General features: G+C 38.7%; 1 protein-coding gene across 1 annotated transcript; it reads right to left on the bottom strand.

Annotated features, from left to right (window-relative positions):
• Nucleotides 1-673: 673 nt before the first annotated feature.
• aspa (aspartoacylase) lies at nucleotides 674-15,086 on the bottom strand. Its single transcript, XM_041802198.1, has 6 exons — nucleotides 14,545-15,086; nucleotides 9,789-9,984; nucleotides 6,257-6,350; nucleotides 6,031-6,138; nucleotides 2,008-2,117; nucleotides 674-1,826 (listed from the first exon to the last, which is right to left on the bottom strand). The coding sequence occupies exons 1-6, from the start codon at nucleotides 14,784-14,786 to the stop codon at nucleotides 1,635-1,637; spliced, it is 942 nt and encodes a 313-aa protein (XP_041658132.1). The 5' UTR covers nucleotides 14,787-15,086; the 3' UTR covers nucleotides 674-1,634.
• Nucleotides 15,087-16,343: the final 1,257 nt, after the last annotated feature.

Genomic DNA, 16,343 nt, shown 5'->3' with positions numbered 1-16,343 from the left:
TGGAATTAAAGTTGTATCACATCAAAATTACATTATTGAAATCCCTATCTGCCAGACACAAATTCAAACATTAAAAGTTCATTGAGGTGGGATGTATGCAACAGCTTCTGTGAGGATTTTTCTCAAGGTGAACAAGATCATAAAACTCAGGATCCCTTGCATTCCCTAGAATTCACCTACAACATTTTGTCATTATAAAAAGTGATCCTGCACTAATATTTTTGCATCTCATGCAAGCTTAGGAGATCAACAGAGTTGAAATTGTAACTAATTAAAAATCTGTTAATAGTAGGTTTATTTCAACCTGTGTCACTATGCTTAGACCAACAAATATATAACTAATGATAACAGAGGACTTGGTGCCCTCTCTCCCCAGTGGTTCTTTAGCACACTGGGCCTGACTAATGCAGTTTTACTTCACTGAATGCATGTTACATAGAATGAAAATCTTGGACCTTGACCTGGAAACATGCTATTGCTTTGTCTAATCATTATAGTGATAATAAAAATGGGTTTATTAATTTGAGAGAGGTCCCAGTACTTATATTTTGCAACAAGGTGCATCATGCAGACTTCAGTCTGTGTTACATGCCGCCCTCTAGTGACTGTAGAAGCAGCTTACATGCATAATGTGAAAAGTCTGAGCAACACTAGTGGCAAAAATCAAGCCCAGTCAAGCACAGTACAAGATTTATTGATTTGATGATTTCCACAGGACAGTTAACAGTACGAATCATATAAATGGTGCTACCAAAAATATTGCTGAATGAAAAATGAACAAGTTCAAGTTCACAGTGAATACACTCATAGACGAGAAAGACCTACAAATATTAGAAAGTAAATCTGCTTCCCATGATTTAACGAGGTTTATACATCACTTAAAATCAAATGTACAGTACAAGTATATCAAAATAGACACACAGATATATTATTATAAAACATGTTTTTCACCTGCATCCCATGAGTTTAGAGGAACACAACATTTAGCATTTCTTATCAAAATAATATCTTAAAATCAGACACGTATAATCTACAAATTTTCCCTCCAAATTTAGTTGTGCAATTTTCTGTGAAATCTCAAGTAAGGCAACAATAGGACAGCACCACAGATGCAACCACAGGAGTTACAGGTAGGTAGAATTAAAAAAGGCCACAAACACCCTGCCAAAGATGTCACAAAGAAATATTAAGAAGACAAACAAGAAGAGTTTTGGGTCAAAATGTTGCAGGATTTGATCCCCATGGCCGTCCTGAGCAGTAAGAGGAGTGTGAATATTTACTCGTTAGCCATTACTTACTAGTCCTTTCTTTTGCTATCATAAATGTAAAGGATTTTATGTAAATGTAATCTTAAAATAACAGCAATATCATAAATACCACAGCAATGTACAAGTCTTCAATCAAAGACTCTCACAGTGACTCTTTGCAAATGCTTTTTGCATAGTTAATACATTTTCTGATAGTAAACGCATAGAAAACTAAATCAGTGTGAAAAAGATGGTTTCTAGTCATTATGTGAGGAAAAGTCTGTCTTTTTCTAACAGAACAAAGTGCAAAAACTATACAGATTTTCATGTGGAGGCTAAAAAAGAAACTGTGAAATCCCAATCCTTGTTAGCCTCACAGAGCATTTTTCATGCTTTTCTGATGGCACTGGCTACCAGAGTTTCTCTCCTGGTGGTTACAAACGCCTGTTGTTTTTCATAATAGGCTGCCTCATTAATAAAAGTTGGATAGACGGTGCCTGGGCCCTGGTAGTGGATGGTCTTTCCATCAAATGTTTGGAACATAGGGTCACCAGGGTTCAGCGGTTCCCAGTCACAGTCCTGGAACAACAACAAGCAACAAGCACAGAGAACGTAACCTGAGTATGCTGATTAAACTCCAGTTATTTATCCTAACATGAACCAGAGAATTTCTCATTTCCTCTTTCATAGTAACCAATATTTACAGGCTCAAAAGGGCAAATATTTATGAGCTAGTGTGTGAAACTTGAGTTGTTTTTACCTGCAGATTTGGGTGAACCATGGCAATGATGTTTCCATTGGCATCTCTGGGATAGTCCACACGCTCCAACACCCGGAAAACTTCTACTGTACAGGGTGGAAACTCCATACCTACACAACACAAACAACAACATATAAAAATGGTAAAGGCACCGGAAAATACTTTGATCAGTAAGTCATTGAGAAGGCTGAAAAAAATCAAGTTTAGACTCATTGGACCAGGTTCACAAAAAATACATTGCATGCACTGATAGCACCAGGATTTGCAGTGTATGTACAAAATGACTCACTGATGTCTGGTGAGTTAATGTGACAGCACTAGCACTTTTCAGGAATTCATATTTAGTTGATTTCTCTGTGTAAGCAACCCAGTTAAGGGTAATGATTAAGCTGCAAAACTTTCTATGCATGAACCCTTTGGGATTTCTTGGATTTCTGCATAAATTGGTCATAAAATGTGTTCTGATCTTTATCTAAGTCACAACAATAGACAAACACAGTCTGCTTAAACTAAGACTGCACAAAAAATGATATTTTTTCATGTTTTTATTGAGCAAACCATGTAAACATTTACAGTGCAGGGTGGAAAAAGTATGTGAACCCCTAGGCTAATGACTGGTTGACCCTCCTTTGGCAGCAATAACGTCAACCAAACATTTCCTGTAGTTGCATATCAGACCTGCACAACGGTCAGGAGGAATTTAGGACCATTCCTCTTTACAAAACTGTTTTAGTGCAGTAATATTATTGGGATGTCTGGTGTGAATCACTCTCTTGATGTCATGCCACAGCATCTCAATCAGGTTGAGGTCAGGATTCTGACTGGGTCACTCCAGAAGGCATATTTTCTTCTGTTGAAGCCATTCTGTTGTTGATTTACTTCTGTGCTTTGGGTCATTGTCCTGTTGCATCAATAAAAACATGAAATAAAAACATATCATTTTTTGTGTGGTATTAGTTTAAGGAGACTGTGTTTGTCTATTGTTGTGTCTTTTTACCAATTTATGCAGAAATCCAAGAAATCCCAAAGGATTTAAATACTTTTTCTTGAAACTGTATATGCACTCCAGCACTCCCTATTTGTCCTGTTTTAGCTCCTCATATGGAAAAGAATTTGCGCTAATAATATGTCGATGCCAACATGCCCAGAAAGTTCAGCAGCTGATTGGATATGTACCTCTAGTGCCAACAGCTATGTGGCGAATCAATGATAAATGCACATGGATCAAAGATGACTCCACCATGAAAAAAGCACAGTGACAACACAATGGTGCCACTGCTATTGTTACAGTATTACAAAAAGCAATTATTAGCAGACTGACTAATGTTTGGAAGTCGGTCATCGGTCAGTTATAGCTGAGAGAAGTCATTCTCCGTGAGACTGTTTTTTCATCCACATCTTATTAACTAATTAATTTGAACATTCAGGATTGTTCTTATAATAAGTAGTTCTTAAGTGCATTAGTTCACAACCTGGGGTCCAGGACCCCCTTGGGGGCGAGACACTCTGTCAAAATGAGATTAACTTATACTAACTAAAATCATGATAAAAAACTTAAAGTAGTTAGTGTAAAGGTCTCTAGGTAAGGAAGCGTATGTGTGGCACTATTTTGTTTCGGTTTGAAAAATAACAACCATGAAATTTTATGTTAATTTCTGACATCTATGTGTCACCTTGTGTTTGTGTGGGTCCTGAGGGGCCTCTGCCCCTCTAATATACAAGTAATGGGGGCTAAAAGGAAAAAAGGGATGGTAGCCACTGCTTTGTAGATCTGGCCCATAATTTTAAACAATGAGGTGAGAAAATGGAAAGAAAGAAAAGAAGCATTCTGATATCTCAAATAAAAATGCTCTAAACATTTCCTCTATCTTTTAATTTGCAGGAAAACCACTCTCATCAAAATACTATAAGAAGAGAAAATATAACAAACACCCATGGCGATTCAGTCAGAGGGGAAAAGGGGTGGTACTTCTCAGCAGAAAATGATCAGTTCCTTGACTGAAGAGATCTCAGCTAAGAATAACCTCATGTCACTCATTTTTGCACTGATGTAAGAGGAATCATGTAAGAAAGCAAAACAGACTAGAAAAGACTCTGTATATACCAAAGAATACTGCTGGTCAGTGGAAGACCATGTAAATAGATGCACCATTTTATACACGGAGGAACAAACCCTTGCAGTCCAGAGATTTGACCTTTGTTTAAAGACATAGTGTTTGTGTGTTTGAAATAAAAACAAGACACTTGTGAAAAGATAATCACTTGGTAAAGAAATATTGTAATTGTAACTGAGCCTCACTACTCAACCATGCAGATGGTCAGCAATTAAGTCATAAAAAATACATCAAGAATTTTTCTTATCAAAATGTTTGTTTACAAACTAACACAACAGTACTGTCTAACTTTACTCACCAGTGTATATTTGTGCCCAATCAGCTATCATGCTGAATAGCTTTTGAAGTCTTGCAAGCTGATTCAAACAAAGTAACTTGGAGCTACTTGATGTTATGTAACTTGATTCACTTTGGTTAAACTGGAAGGTGCCATCATGTGCCAAAAGGGCCGTATTCAGTTTCTGGAACAAACAGGAAGTGCTGGTTTTTACAATGAATAAGTAGATGCTTAAATAAACTGTTTAATTGCCAAAGAGTAAAACCAGCGAGCTGTACTGTTATGCAAAGGCTGCACAGAGAACAAGAACAAATGTTCACTACACACTACTGAGGTTTTCTCACTGAATCTTTTGTTATTCTTTGGAGTAAGACATTTTGAACTCTACCAACTGTTTAATCCCTTATGGCTGAACAAACTTGTTTCTTCCTGCTTCTCTGCTTCAAAGCGCAGGAACACCGATTCATCACCATGCCTGAGCATTCATCCACACCACGGAGGCCCCCTGACAGAAGATTACCACACCGTTGGCAGCCGGACTCTCACAACATGGAAACGGACCTACAGCCAACAAGAAGCCCATTCAGCTGCAGAGCAGTCAGGGAAACTAGCAGACTCTACCTCACAGTTGGCAACAAACACCAGTTTACGTAAAAGGAGGAAGAACAGACCATCTTACACCTAAACTTTCCAAACATGTTTCCGTTCCCCAGGGGAGAGAACGAGCAGAGCGGAGGCGGAATGAGCCAGATGCAGATACATTTAGAGAATAGAGTACATCTGGATGAATCAGATGGACACCCATGGGCGTTTTGTCACAAAATGTTTCCTGTCACGATGACGATGATAAACAGGAAGACAGTAAACAACTTATTTTTCTGTTGCATAATGAATTATGAGTCATAATTTCTAGTAGCCGTCCTGTGCAGAATTCTTGACATGTACTTTTATGTGAATCCTGAGCCTCCTACCTATATGAATAGAAATGTGTGAGCCAGTTGATTGCTTGCTTATTATAAATGTTCCTTTTAATGTCTTTATTCTAGAATATCTGAGTGATAAAAACATTCATTATAACTAAAAATTGTGCTGAAAAACAGCTTATTTTGCCATTTAGACCTCTAATGATTGTGGCAGCATGGCCAACTACATACGTTGACATTTGCCTGACTCCACAACATCAAAAGCCACAATATGCAATGTATAAAACATTGACATAACAGATTTTAAGGATTCCTAACTATAACAGTCCTTGAAAATGACTTTCTAAAAAAGACACTGAAGCCAGACTCTATTTGGGTTTGTTGTTCTCAGCTCTGTGTTCCCAATGCTGATATGCCACTTAGATACAATTTTTATGACTCACTCAGCGGCTCAAACACGTTTCCTGCATGTTTTCCTTCATGTGAACTGTAAACCCCTCCCTGTCACATCCTACCCTTGCCATCAAAAGAGGGGAAAGAGATGTCTCTCTCTGTTTAAAGATGTAAGTATGTAGGGGCACAGAAAGAGGCAGAATTCTGTGTCCAAAGCAAAAGTTATTACACCCTTTCTGTGGTTTTATTTCTTCACAGGCTTTAAAATCAAATGCTAAAGTTTGTCTTTTAATGAATGAATGTCTGCCTGCCTTACCTTCATTAAACAGCTCTATGAAGTCCAGGGCGTGTTTCAGTATTATCCTCATGGCTTCGAAGATGTTACTCCTTAGAACCCCCTGAGGCTGAGGGCCCACCTCCAGACCTGCAATCAAACAATCTAAATATATGAGTGTAACTACTCTCTGTTTTATCAATACAGTTGGCTTTGAAAGATCTTAAAAACAGTCCCCAGACATTTTGTCAGGACTTAAGGGACTCACCCACAGGGTGCTTGGCAACAGAGCGTGAAGTGGAATATTTTAAAAGAGGATGTTCATTCAGCAGAACGAGACAGCTGGCCGGAGCGATGGCTTTCTGTGACACAAAACAGACACAAATAAGATCCCAGCTGCAGATTACAACATGCACTACAGGAGATTTTTAACCCTGTATAAACAACCTTTCTCAGACTATTTGGTTTTGATGCGTCTCTTTCAATACAAATGAGCTCCTTCTAGCTGTCCCCATGTGGGCGTCCATGGCTGTGGGTGGAGATCTAGGCAAGGAGATACCAGGTGAGAGGAAGGTACAGATTCTGTACCTTCGCTCAGTTTTCATGCTGTCAGACAAAGGCAGACCACAAACAAAGGACTGGGTTTGCTTGTATTAAATTTTGTGCAGAAACTCCAACAGATACTCCAGATACCCAAATGTCTTTGCAAAAATGTGGGAAAAAAAAGTCTTTTTATGATATGCTAAAATCTGATGCTTGTTTTTTCAAAGGGATTAAACAAAAAAAAAACACTAGCTCTATTTTCATTACACTTCATATGGGTCCAGCAAATAAAAATTATACATTCTGCACATCAAAATTAACACCTGAACAAGGTCCACAGAGATGTTCGCACTCAACAGTTCAGAGTTCCTCTTTTGGAGCTCAACCACCTGAATGCTTAATTTTAGACACATTTACATCACATGTGCTGTTTATTTTCTCTATTCAGCAAAATCCAGTTTTTATTTTCACCTAGTAAAATATTGATGAGAGACATTTTTCCACACATGGACTGAGCAGAATCATAACCAGGGGAAATACTAAAAGATTTACAAATCAGTTTTGCTAAAAGACTAGAAAATGTTGAACCAGGCTCTGAGATCATTACTGGTATTCCACTGTTATACAAAACAAAGGGCTAAGAAGAAATGATTAATCAGCTACAGTTTGATAATATGCTGGTGTCACTGGTCCCATCTGTCTGTTTATCTTTTTGTTGTGTTGTGTGATTTGAAAAGTTTGGATCACATTTCTCACAACCTTTGTTGCTTAGTGTCACAAACAGCATGCTGCTTTTGGCCTTTCTTTTCCCTCCCTGCTGTTGCGCTGCATGACTGCATGGTTTGTGTTGAGGAGCAAGATCTTGAGTAGATAAGAGAGACAGTGTATTTAACATACTCCAAGTTTATGAGCAATTTAAGGAAATGAAGGTTTGTGCAACTTGATAACACATTAACACAAACCATGCCTTACATAAACCAAAAGCTACATGCAAATTGCTTTAAAGTGGTACCTTTACAGGGTTTGGAAAACTGTAGCTCATAGATGTCATTTTCTAACAAACAAATTTCAGTCTGCTTTTGTTCAAAGTATTAGAATTACTGCATGTACCATGTTTCTAAAGGCTGTGAATTACTACTCAAAGCTTAAAAATGAGGAGGGTGTCTTCACAGGCTTAGAGCAGATAATGACAAAACCGGCCCCTGGGTTATCTGGATGGTTGATCTTTTAAATGAGTTTACCCAACACTTATAGGTAAACTAGTGATTATATTATTGACATAGGTTAACTGAACCTCTTCAGAGATATCTCTTAGTAAAATATTGACCTTCTCCCACAGAAAACATGAAAAAGATAGAAGGACCATCATAACTAGGTGTGAGAATCTTTTTTCTAAAATGTAGATTTTAACAAATCACTCACTGGTATCAATCAGGAAAACTCTTCTCCTGTGAGCAATAATATATAATTTGAAAAATTGTAATATAACACAATAGCTCCTATGTTGTATCAAATGCAATTCTGAAGAGGAAACATCTAAATGTTTTATGGGACATACTTTAATCAATCACCTCTCATACATTCAGTTATCAAAATGCCCTGAATACAATGTTGTATCTGTGCAGTCTGACATGGGTGCAAAGGAATCATCTTAGCCTCACCTTTAGCTGAGAAAAACCCTGAAAATTCTTTTAAACTCTTTTGATAAATGATACCAAAATGATTTTGATAATAAATGTGTGGCATGTCAACTTAAAAGCAAAGTGAGAAAAAGCAATTTCTTTTTTAACTTTTACATCACTGGAGAGACTGTCAAAAAACTAAACAATCTCTGTTTATTATAAATTTGATAGTGTAAGAAGTATCAAAATATTGCACACTGCATTCAAATTATTGATTTAAAGTGGTACAAGTCAGCAAAAGACAGAGATCACTAGAAGCTGCATGACCTAAACAAGGGGGGTCACCAAAATGTGATCTACTGGACGATCCGTGAGACATTTCAAGTAGAGATGTGCTCATTGTCAAACATCAACCAATCTTCCTTCCCTGCTTTGGTTTTCAGTATGAGAAAGGTTGGACTGAGGTTTTCATATTTGCGTTCATTGTTCCAATCTTTTGCAGGCGTTTCATCTAAAAAAAAAAAAACTTTTCACTAGACCACTAAAACTAAAAACATTTTAGACCAGTTTTAGTCAATAATAAGTCCTTACATTTTAGACCAAACTTTAACTCCAAACATTTATTTTCTTTGCCTGAATCATATCAGTGAGCTCTATGCACCCTGCAAAACCTGGGATCCCTGCTTTCTACAGCTCATATGTTAAAGAGCTACAGATTTACCCTGCCTGACAGCTTGTGCTGTCTCATATCATGGTTTTTTTTTTTAATATCAGATGAAAACTAATTTTCATTTTAGTCTGATTTAGTCAGACTTTTTGTCATCAAAACTATTTTTACCTAGTCTTAGTCCAGCCGTCCTCATGGAAAAAAGGTAGTTGACAAATGTGACGAAACTCATGATTTAGTTCAGGTCAGTAATTTCCAGCACAATGATTCAAACCTGACATGCATCTTAATCAAATCATATGACTCACATCTTCCTAATTCAGGTCTATTTAAGCTGCAACATGTCTGGCCTCTACCTCTGCTCTGCAATTGTCTGCTCTTCCCTGGATCAGCAATGCGCTCTCACTTTAACCCACCTCCACCTGTTGGCTCTGACTGGGGGTTTAAGATGTTATCTCATCACTCCTCAATTCTGAGATAAACTGGACAAAAGTAATGAAGTCAGAGCCTGACGCCAAACTATGCTATGCTATGCTGCCATAACAAATGCTTGAAAAATTACAAACGTGAAACGACTAACTGAACTTAAGTCATAATGTTAGGTGATGATATAAACACTGGTCTGGTAGCTTGTAAAACATAATAGAGAATCTTAAGATGGAAAGAGTTGGTGACCTTTGACCTTAACAACCAGAGAAAAGAGGGCGTGGTGATAGAAAATATAAAAAACATAAAAATTTCTGATACACTGCCACTTTCTGTTTGCCTATCATATTTGATTTTTTTTTTAAACAAAATTGTAAACAAGTATCTATTTTTCTAGTATAGTATCAGCTCAGGTATGGCCACAAGTACATACTGTACAATATGCGCATAAAGCCCACTTATGTAATATTTCTCTCAGGGGTCTGGAGTTAAATTTAACCACTGATCCTGATGCTTTGCACACAGTGGAGGGAGGCTGTCACCTTGATATAGTTCATCATCTGGAGGTTGAAGTGGTCTTTAGAGCTCTCCAGGATCAGAGTGCAGCCCATGTTGGACGTCGTGTTGTGGAGGTCAAAGATGACGTCATACGCCTCAGGGCTGCCTTTGGGTCCAAACATCCTGTTGATCTCCTGGGCTCTCCGAACCTCATAGGGCAGGTCGTCTCCTCCTGGGGCACTGCAAGGAAAACACACACCCACACGAGCACACACAAACAGAGCATGAGAAAGCAATAAAAGACTGACACATTTACAGCTTATCAGACTGTCCTGCTGATGGAACGATAAGCAATAAAGCTAGTTAATGATTAAAAAACCTGCATGCTTTGTGTACAACTTTCACCCGTCAGCCACAGTGGAAAGATTTAACGGCTACACGTTAACAGAGTTACTGGGTTAAAATGGAAAGCCTAAGTTTGTCAAATGTCTACTATGCATCAAAAATTCCTTGTTGCTGTGTCAAAGATAGATTTTGTAGTTTGGTAACAGGAACACATTCAAAAATGAAGTCTGACCTTTTACTGTAAAATGAGTTCACTTGTTGGGACAGTTGTGGTGACAATTCACCATAATGACATTTTCCTTTGTTTCACATCAAAACATGTTATAATATTGACCTGCTGTGTGTTTGGGGTTTGCAGATATATAAGGCCAGCTACTCAACAAATATTCTGCATCCATACATCAATTATTTAGCAACTACAGTGATAAATAACTACAAGAATCATAAAACTTAAAAATATTTCAAGAAAAAGCACATGTTGAAACTTTATTAGTTTTTGATAATATCAAGATTAATGTTAACTACCTTAAGTAACTGTTAGGTGGCAAAATCTAGTGTTACCTACCTTAATACTGTTATTTAGCTAATGATACCATTAGCTAAGGATTAAATCTTTGCTATCAAATTGTGCATTTAGAGCAGACAGTAAGGAACTGTTTGCATGCTACATTATCTTTTTTTTCAAATGTTTACTGATGGATTATCTAAAATGTTGTATGAACATTTAAATATTTCTGTGTCACTCTGTAATTCACTTTCAATTTTCTTTTCAGTTGGCTATCCTCATATTTGTTGCAGAATTAGCCAAAGCAGCTAACATTACTGTTAACCAGCTAAAGGTACTTCTAGTAGGGTTAGCTAGGAACCATGCTACATTATCTTTGGTCAGGTGTTTGGTTATCTATGTTGAATGAACCTTAAAATATTGCTGCCCATTGTCTTTTAAGCTGGTGATAAATCCAGAGGGGCTTCCTCCCACCACCAAAAACATGCTCATTAGGTTAATTGGTAACTCTAAAATTGGCTGTAGGTGTGAGCGTGCCTGCTTGTCTGTCTCTATATGTCAGCCCTGCGATTGACTGGCAACCAGTCCAGGGTGTACCCTGCCTCTCGCCCAATCACAGCTGGGATAGCCTCCGGCCCCCCCACCCCCGCGACCCCGAAAGGGATAAGCGGTATAGAAAATGGATGGATGGATAAATCCAGAGGTGGTGAAATGATGCCCATTTTGAAGATTCCCCATTATCTAGGAAAAAACTATTTGTTATCATATTGTGGTACAATATCAAAAAGTACATTCGCTGGGAACTGTTTGACTGCTACATTATTTGTTGAATGTTTGTGTAGAATTGTGTTGAATGAACCTTTAAATATTGTTGTCACTCAGCATTTAGCTTCCCATTGTCTTTTCAGCTGGTGATGATTCCAGAAGAAGTAAAATGATGACTATGAGATTTCCTCAGTTTGCAAAGCTGGAAACCTAGTTTACATTATTGCCAGCAAGAATAACTGCTAACTAGCTAACATTGACATTAGCTTGATAGAGGAAAGGCTATTGCTATCATATTGTGTGCCCATATCAAACAGCAACTGCTTAATGCTACATTAGCGTAGTCAAATGTTAGCTAATGAGTGATACTGGTGAGAAATATGATCAAATGACACTCTGCTTTTTCATTGTCCTTTTAGTAGATGATACATATAAAACACTGACACAGTAACCATTTATGAGATTTCCTGTATTCATTATTACAGCATTTGAGCTCCTGGGCTTGATGTCTTGGAAACAGCTGCTATTTGAATACTGTGAATTCAAAATGTATAAGCTAGAATAGGCTCTGTCAGCCTGGTTTTGTGATAATAAATTCAATCAACTTTCAAACTGAAATTACGCAGTTTAAACCGAGAATGACAGCTTCCACTTTCTTTTTCTTTCAGCTCTTCTGAAGCACCTCAAAATAACCCTGAGCCCGGGACATTCTCAGAGCTACTGTAACGCAGTACATTTACTGTCCTGTCTACTGCTCTTTTGACCCCATTTACAACAAAAAAACATGCCCGGCATTGTCTGGACCTTTGCCTGGAAATACAGTGCAAAGGCATCGTGTGAACCAAAGCTGGTGAACAAATCAACTTCAACTGAGAGACTGTTAATGTGAGGGGAAGCTGAGCTGTCAGTCTATTTAAGTTCTCGATAATCTTCTTATATGTTGCCTTGACAGAGGCCAGAGGGCTTGAGTGGCAAGAAGATCTTTAAGGATCATTCAAATGAGAAAGTGAAAGTGACTTGATCGATACAGTTTAATATAAGCTTTTAAAAGTTTAAACTGATCCAATGTAAAATGCATTTATTTGCACTTTATTTAGCCAGGAAGGTCTAACTGAGATGCTTAATATATTATCAAGAGATTCCAGGTTAATATACACAATGCCTATAAAAAAAGTACACCCAAGGAGCAAAAAAAGCAAGGATGTTGACTTTAAATAATTTCTGTGTAGCTTTTGCTGTATGCTTCAGGTCACTTTCTTACTGGAAAATATATCTTCTCACAAGCCATAGATCTCTTGCAGATTGAACAAGATTGTCTGCCAGGATTTTCTATATTTTGCCACATTCATTTTAACCCTCTTCTTTTACAAGCTGTCCAGGGGCAGCTACCGAGAAGCATCCCTACAGCATGTTGCCGCCACTACCCTGCTTCACAGTGGGGATGGTGTGTTTATGGTGATGTGCAGTGTTAGGTGTCCACCAAACATTCTTTCACTTGACCATGGAGTCCACCACATACCTTTTGTCCAGCTCTAATCGAGATTCAATATGATTTTTCTTCAACAGTGGCTTTCTCTTTGCCAGTCTCCCACAGGCACTGTATCTAAGTTGGACCTTACTTAAATCCTGCCCACCCCCTTGGAAGACTATCACCTTTGTTCATGGGGTGTAACATAACTGTCAGGCCTTCTGCAGTCATGCAGATTGGTATCTTCATGGGATGATTTTAACAGAACAAAAAATATTTATATGTAAAATTGTAATTATATTAAATTAAACTTTGGGCAAAACAGCCATTGTAATCATAGCAGTTGCTTAATGAGAGCTTATGTTTTCATGTCTAAGGAGCAGGAGCTCTACTGCTCTTATCTGTTTTGGTTTTTAGTCTTTTCTAGGTCAATCTGGACTGGGCTCCTCTTTTAGTCCATAGTGTTATTTAAAAAACTGCAACTGCTACACAATGAGAATTCTAAACTTAAGCACAGTTGTTGTCACTTAACTGTATGAATTCAGCATTCCCACATGGCAAATACAAAGCATACAGATAAATTTTACATTAGTGCATTAGTATAACAACGTCCCAGCTGGGGGCCATATACATTAATCCCATAACAACCCTGTAAGTATTATTATAGGATTCTTATGATGAAATATGAATAGGGGATTGCTGTTATCCAACCACATTAGTAAATAGGTTGCCGTGTATTCGTGCACAATAAGTCCATGAGCCAGCGTTTGCGTAAGACTTTACTTTCCGCTGTAGTGCACATGAAAAGGCACAATTCAGAAAGAGAGAGACAGAAAAAAAGTCAATTCATTTGAAGCTGGGTCACGTTTCTTTCACGTTTTCTCCTGCTGGCTCAAGTCAAGGAGGAGGAGGAGAGAGGACACGCTGCTCTGCTGTTATTGGAAGAGCCAGAGGGGGTTGGGGATGAGTGGGGGGCTAAAGGGGGACATGGCAGATGGTAAACACGCTATGTACCTGTGATAATAACAGTCCACGTTTCGTTGTTGTATGCATTTTCTCCATCTCTCTATAGGCAACATCATGCTAAGTGGCAACACCATTTTCCCCATGGCCCTTTGTATTTTATATCTGGATTACTATCGTTATCATGGTTATCATCATCATGATAATGATGATCATCATGATTTTTGTTACTAATATTATTAGTAATAGTAGTATAGTAGCTCTACAACAAAATATCTTATGGTATTGTCCATATTTGTCATATTTCATCATATTGTCATTTTTTATCTGTAGAAAACTGAAAACTGTTAATAAATACACATTTGCACGAACTTAAAAATGTAAGGCACTACCATTAACCAAGACAAGCCTCCTGAATTAAGTCATCCCATGCATAAGAAAATGCCATAAGGACAAAATGTACACGAACATATCCACACAAGGTCAATGTTTACAGTAGCTATGGGTGTGCACGAACCATGTCTGTTGTTGCTACAATATTAGACTCGTAATCAAGCTAACAACGTCAGACACTGATCGATAACGTGTAATGATCGAGTCCGATGATAATGGTGGACCTCTAATGTGTGTCCGTGACATGACAATGTTTTCGTCCATCAGTATGACAGCAGACAGGAACAACAACATCACAGCAGCAGCAGTAAGCAGGGACGCGGTGACAGGACATGACAACTCCGGGGTCTCTCGTGTTTACCTGAGGTTTTCCGGGCTGAAGGCTCGGTTCAAGTCTGTGTCCACGTATCTCGTGCACTTCTCCACAGCCTTGGGGTTGGTGATGAACGGCTTGGTCTCGACTCCTTTCCTCTGGATCTCGGCGCTGTTTTTCACCCACAGGTTGACGAGCGTCACGCCTGACATTTCGTTCCCGTGCGTACCCCCGAAAATCGCCACCCGCCTGGCCTCGTTGAAGCACGCGCTGTTGTTATACGTTGACATGACTGTGTGGTTAACGCTGAAGTGATAAAATGTGGACGAAGACACGTTGAAGGTGTCAGAGGTTTTCAGCAGCAGAGTAAAAAGTTTCCAGCTGGAGCTCCTCAGCCTCTGTTTAAAAGCCTGCCCAGGCTGCGCGCTTACGTAACGTGCCCGCGAGCTTGTTGTGGTCAGTCAGCGTGCGTAAAAGAAGCTGAAGACTGCACGACATGTCTCGAGTAGCAAAGGAAAAACTCCAGTTAATGAAGGTCCTCCCTTTTTGTTAAGGCTGACACTCACCACAAACCCGACTAGGATTATTTACAGATCATTTCCGGTGAATTCCCTTCCAAAATAAAATGTATCCTAAACCCTTCCCATTAAACATCGAATCTGTGTATGCAAAGTAAAGGTGACGAGACACAGTAGGTCCGGGTGTACCCTTCAAAATAAACTGAAAAATCCCACCGATAGTAATTTTGTACTTGGGCAAACAGTTTCGTTGTTTTAATTTTTAAGTTTTAATACATTCTTGCTTAATAGTTTGCTCTTAACTACTGTAATATGTTAAGTTAATATTTTTATTGTGTTTTACGTATTTTATTGAGCATATTCTAGAAATACTGCACCAATCCTTTTGCTGATGCTTAATCTTTTTCTTTATAGTTTTCTTATTTCTCTTATGGTGTAGCTTTCAATTATTTTTTTAATATTTATTTCTGTTTTGTACTGTTAAAGTTCCTACAAGGAACTTATGCTAGTGTTGATTCTGGCAACCCCGTGTGGACAAAGTGTTATCACCTATCCTTCTATTTATCTGTCCTGTACACCTGTAAGCAATGTCTATTTCTTCACAACAGCAACTGCCAGTTTCAGAGTATTAAGTTTTTGGGTAGTCTGTCATTCTTACGAATACTCAAGACCACCCTGAGGGATTTTCTTGAAACTTTGCACTCTGATCCAAAGATGAACTGAATACATTTTGAGGGTATATGGTCACCCCACCTTAGCCCTTCTTCCTGACATACCACTGTACTTTTAATATACAGCAGTAGCATACCTGTGGGGCCTTTAAGGGCCAGGTGGTATTTCTAGTTGTAGGAGTTAAAGATTCTGGGGTCTTGTTCCTGAGCGAGGGTAGAATGGACAGCAAGATTGACAGGAATAGTGGTGCAGTGTATTGCAGATATAGTACCATACCATCGTGGTGAAAAGGGAGCTGAGCTGGAAGGCAAAGCTCTCAATTTAATGGTCGATCTTCGCTCCAACCCTCACCTATGGTCATGAAGTCTGGGTAATGACCGAAAGAATGAGGTTCATGCTGTCAAAATGAGATTCCATAGGAGGATGTCTGGGCTAAAGCCTTTGAGATAGCATGAGGAGCTTGGACATCCTCTGGGTACTTGAGGTAGAGTCACTGTTGCTTGGTCTTGAAAGGAGCCATTTGAGGTAGTTTGGGCAACCAACCAGGATGCCTCCATATTGCCTCCTTGTGGAGGTCTTCTGGGTGAATCCATGGGAGACCCCAGGGTAGACCCAGAAATTGCTGGAGGGATCATGCACCCCATTTGGCCTGGAAAT

Source organism: Cheilinus undulatus, linkage group 12 (genome assembly GCF_018320785.1).
Source record: "Cheilinus undulatus linkage group 12, ASM1832078v1, whole genome shotgun sequence".
Taxonomy (NCBI): Eukaryota; Metazoa; Chordata; class Actinopteri; order Labriformes; family Labridae; genus Cheilinus; species Cheilinus undulatus.
This window is presented reverse-complemented; position numbering and strand designations above follow the sequence as displayed.

Coding starts and splice junctions, on each gene's coding strand:
- aspa (XM_041802198.1), bottom strand. CDS start 14,786: ATGTCAACGTATAACAACAGCGCGTGCTTCAACGAGGCCAGGCGGGTG. Junction 9,985..14,544: donor TTCAGCCCGGAAAACCTCAG/GTAAACACGAGA, acceptor TTTTCCTTGCAG/TGCCCCAGGAGGAGACGACC. Junction 2,118..6,030: donor CATAGAGCTGTTTAATGAAG/GTAAGGCAGGCA, acceptor TGTGTTGTGTAG/GTATGGAGTTTCCACCCTGT.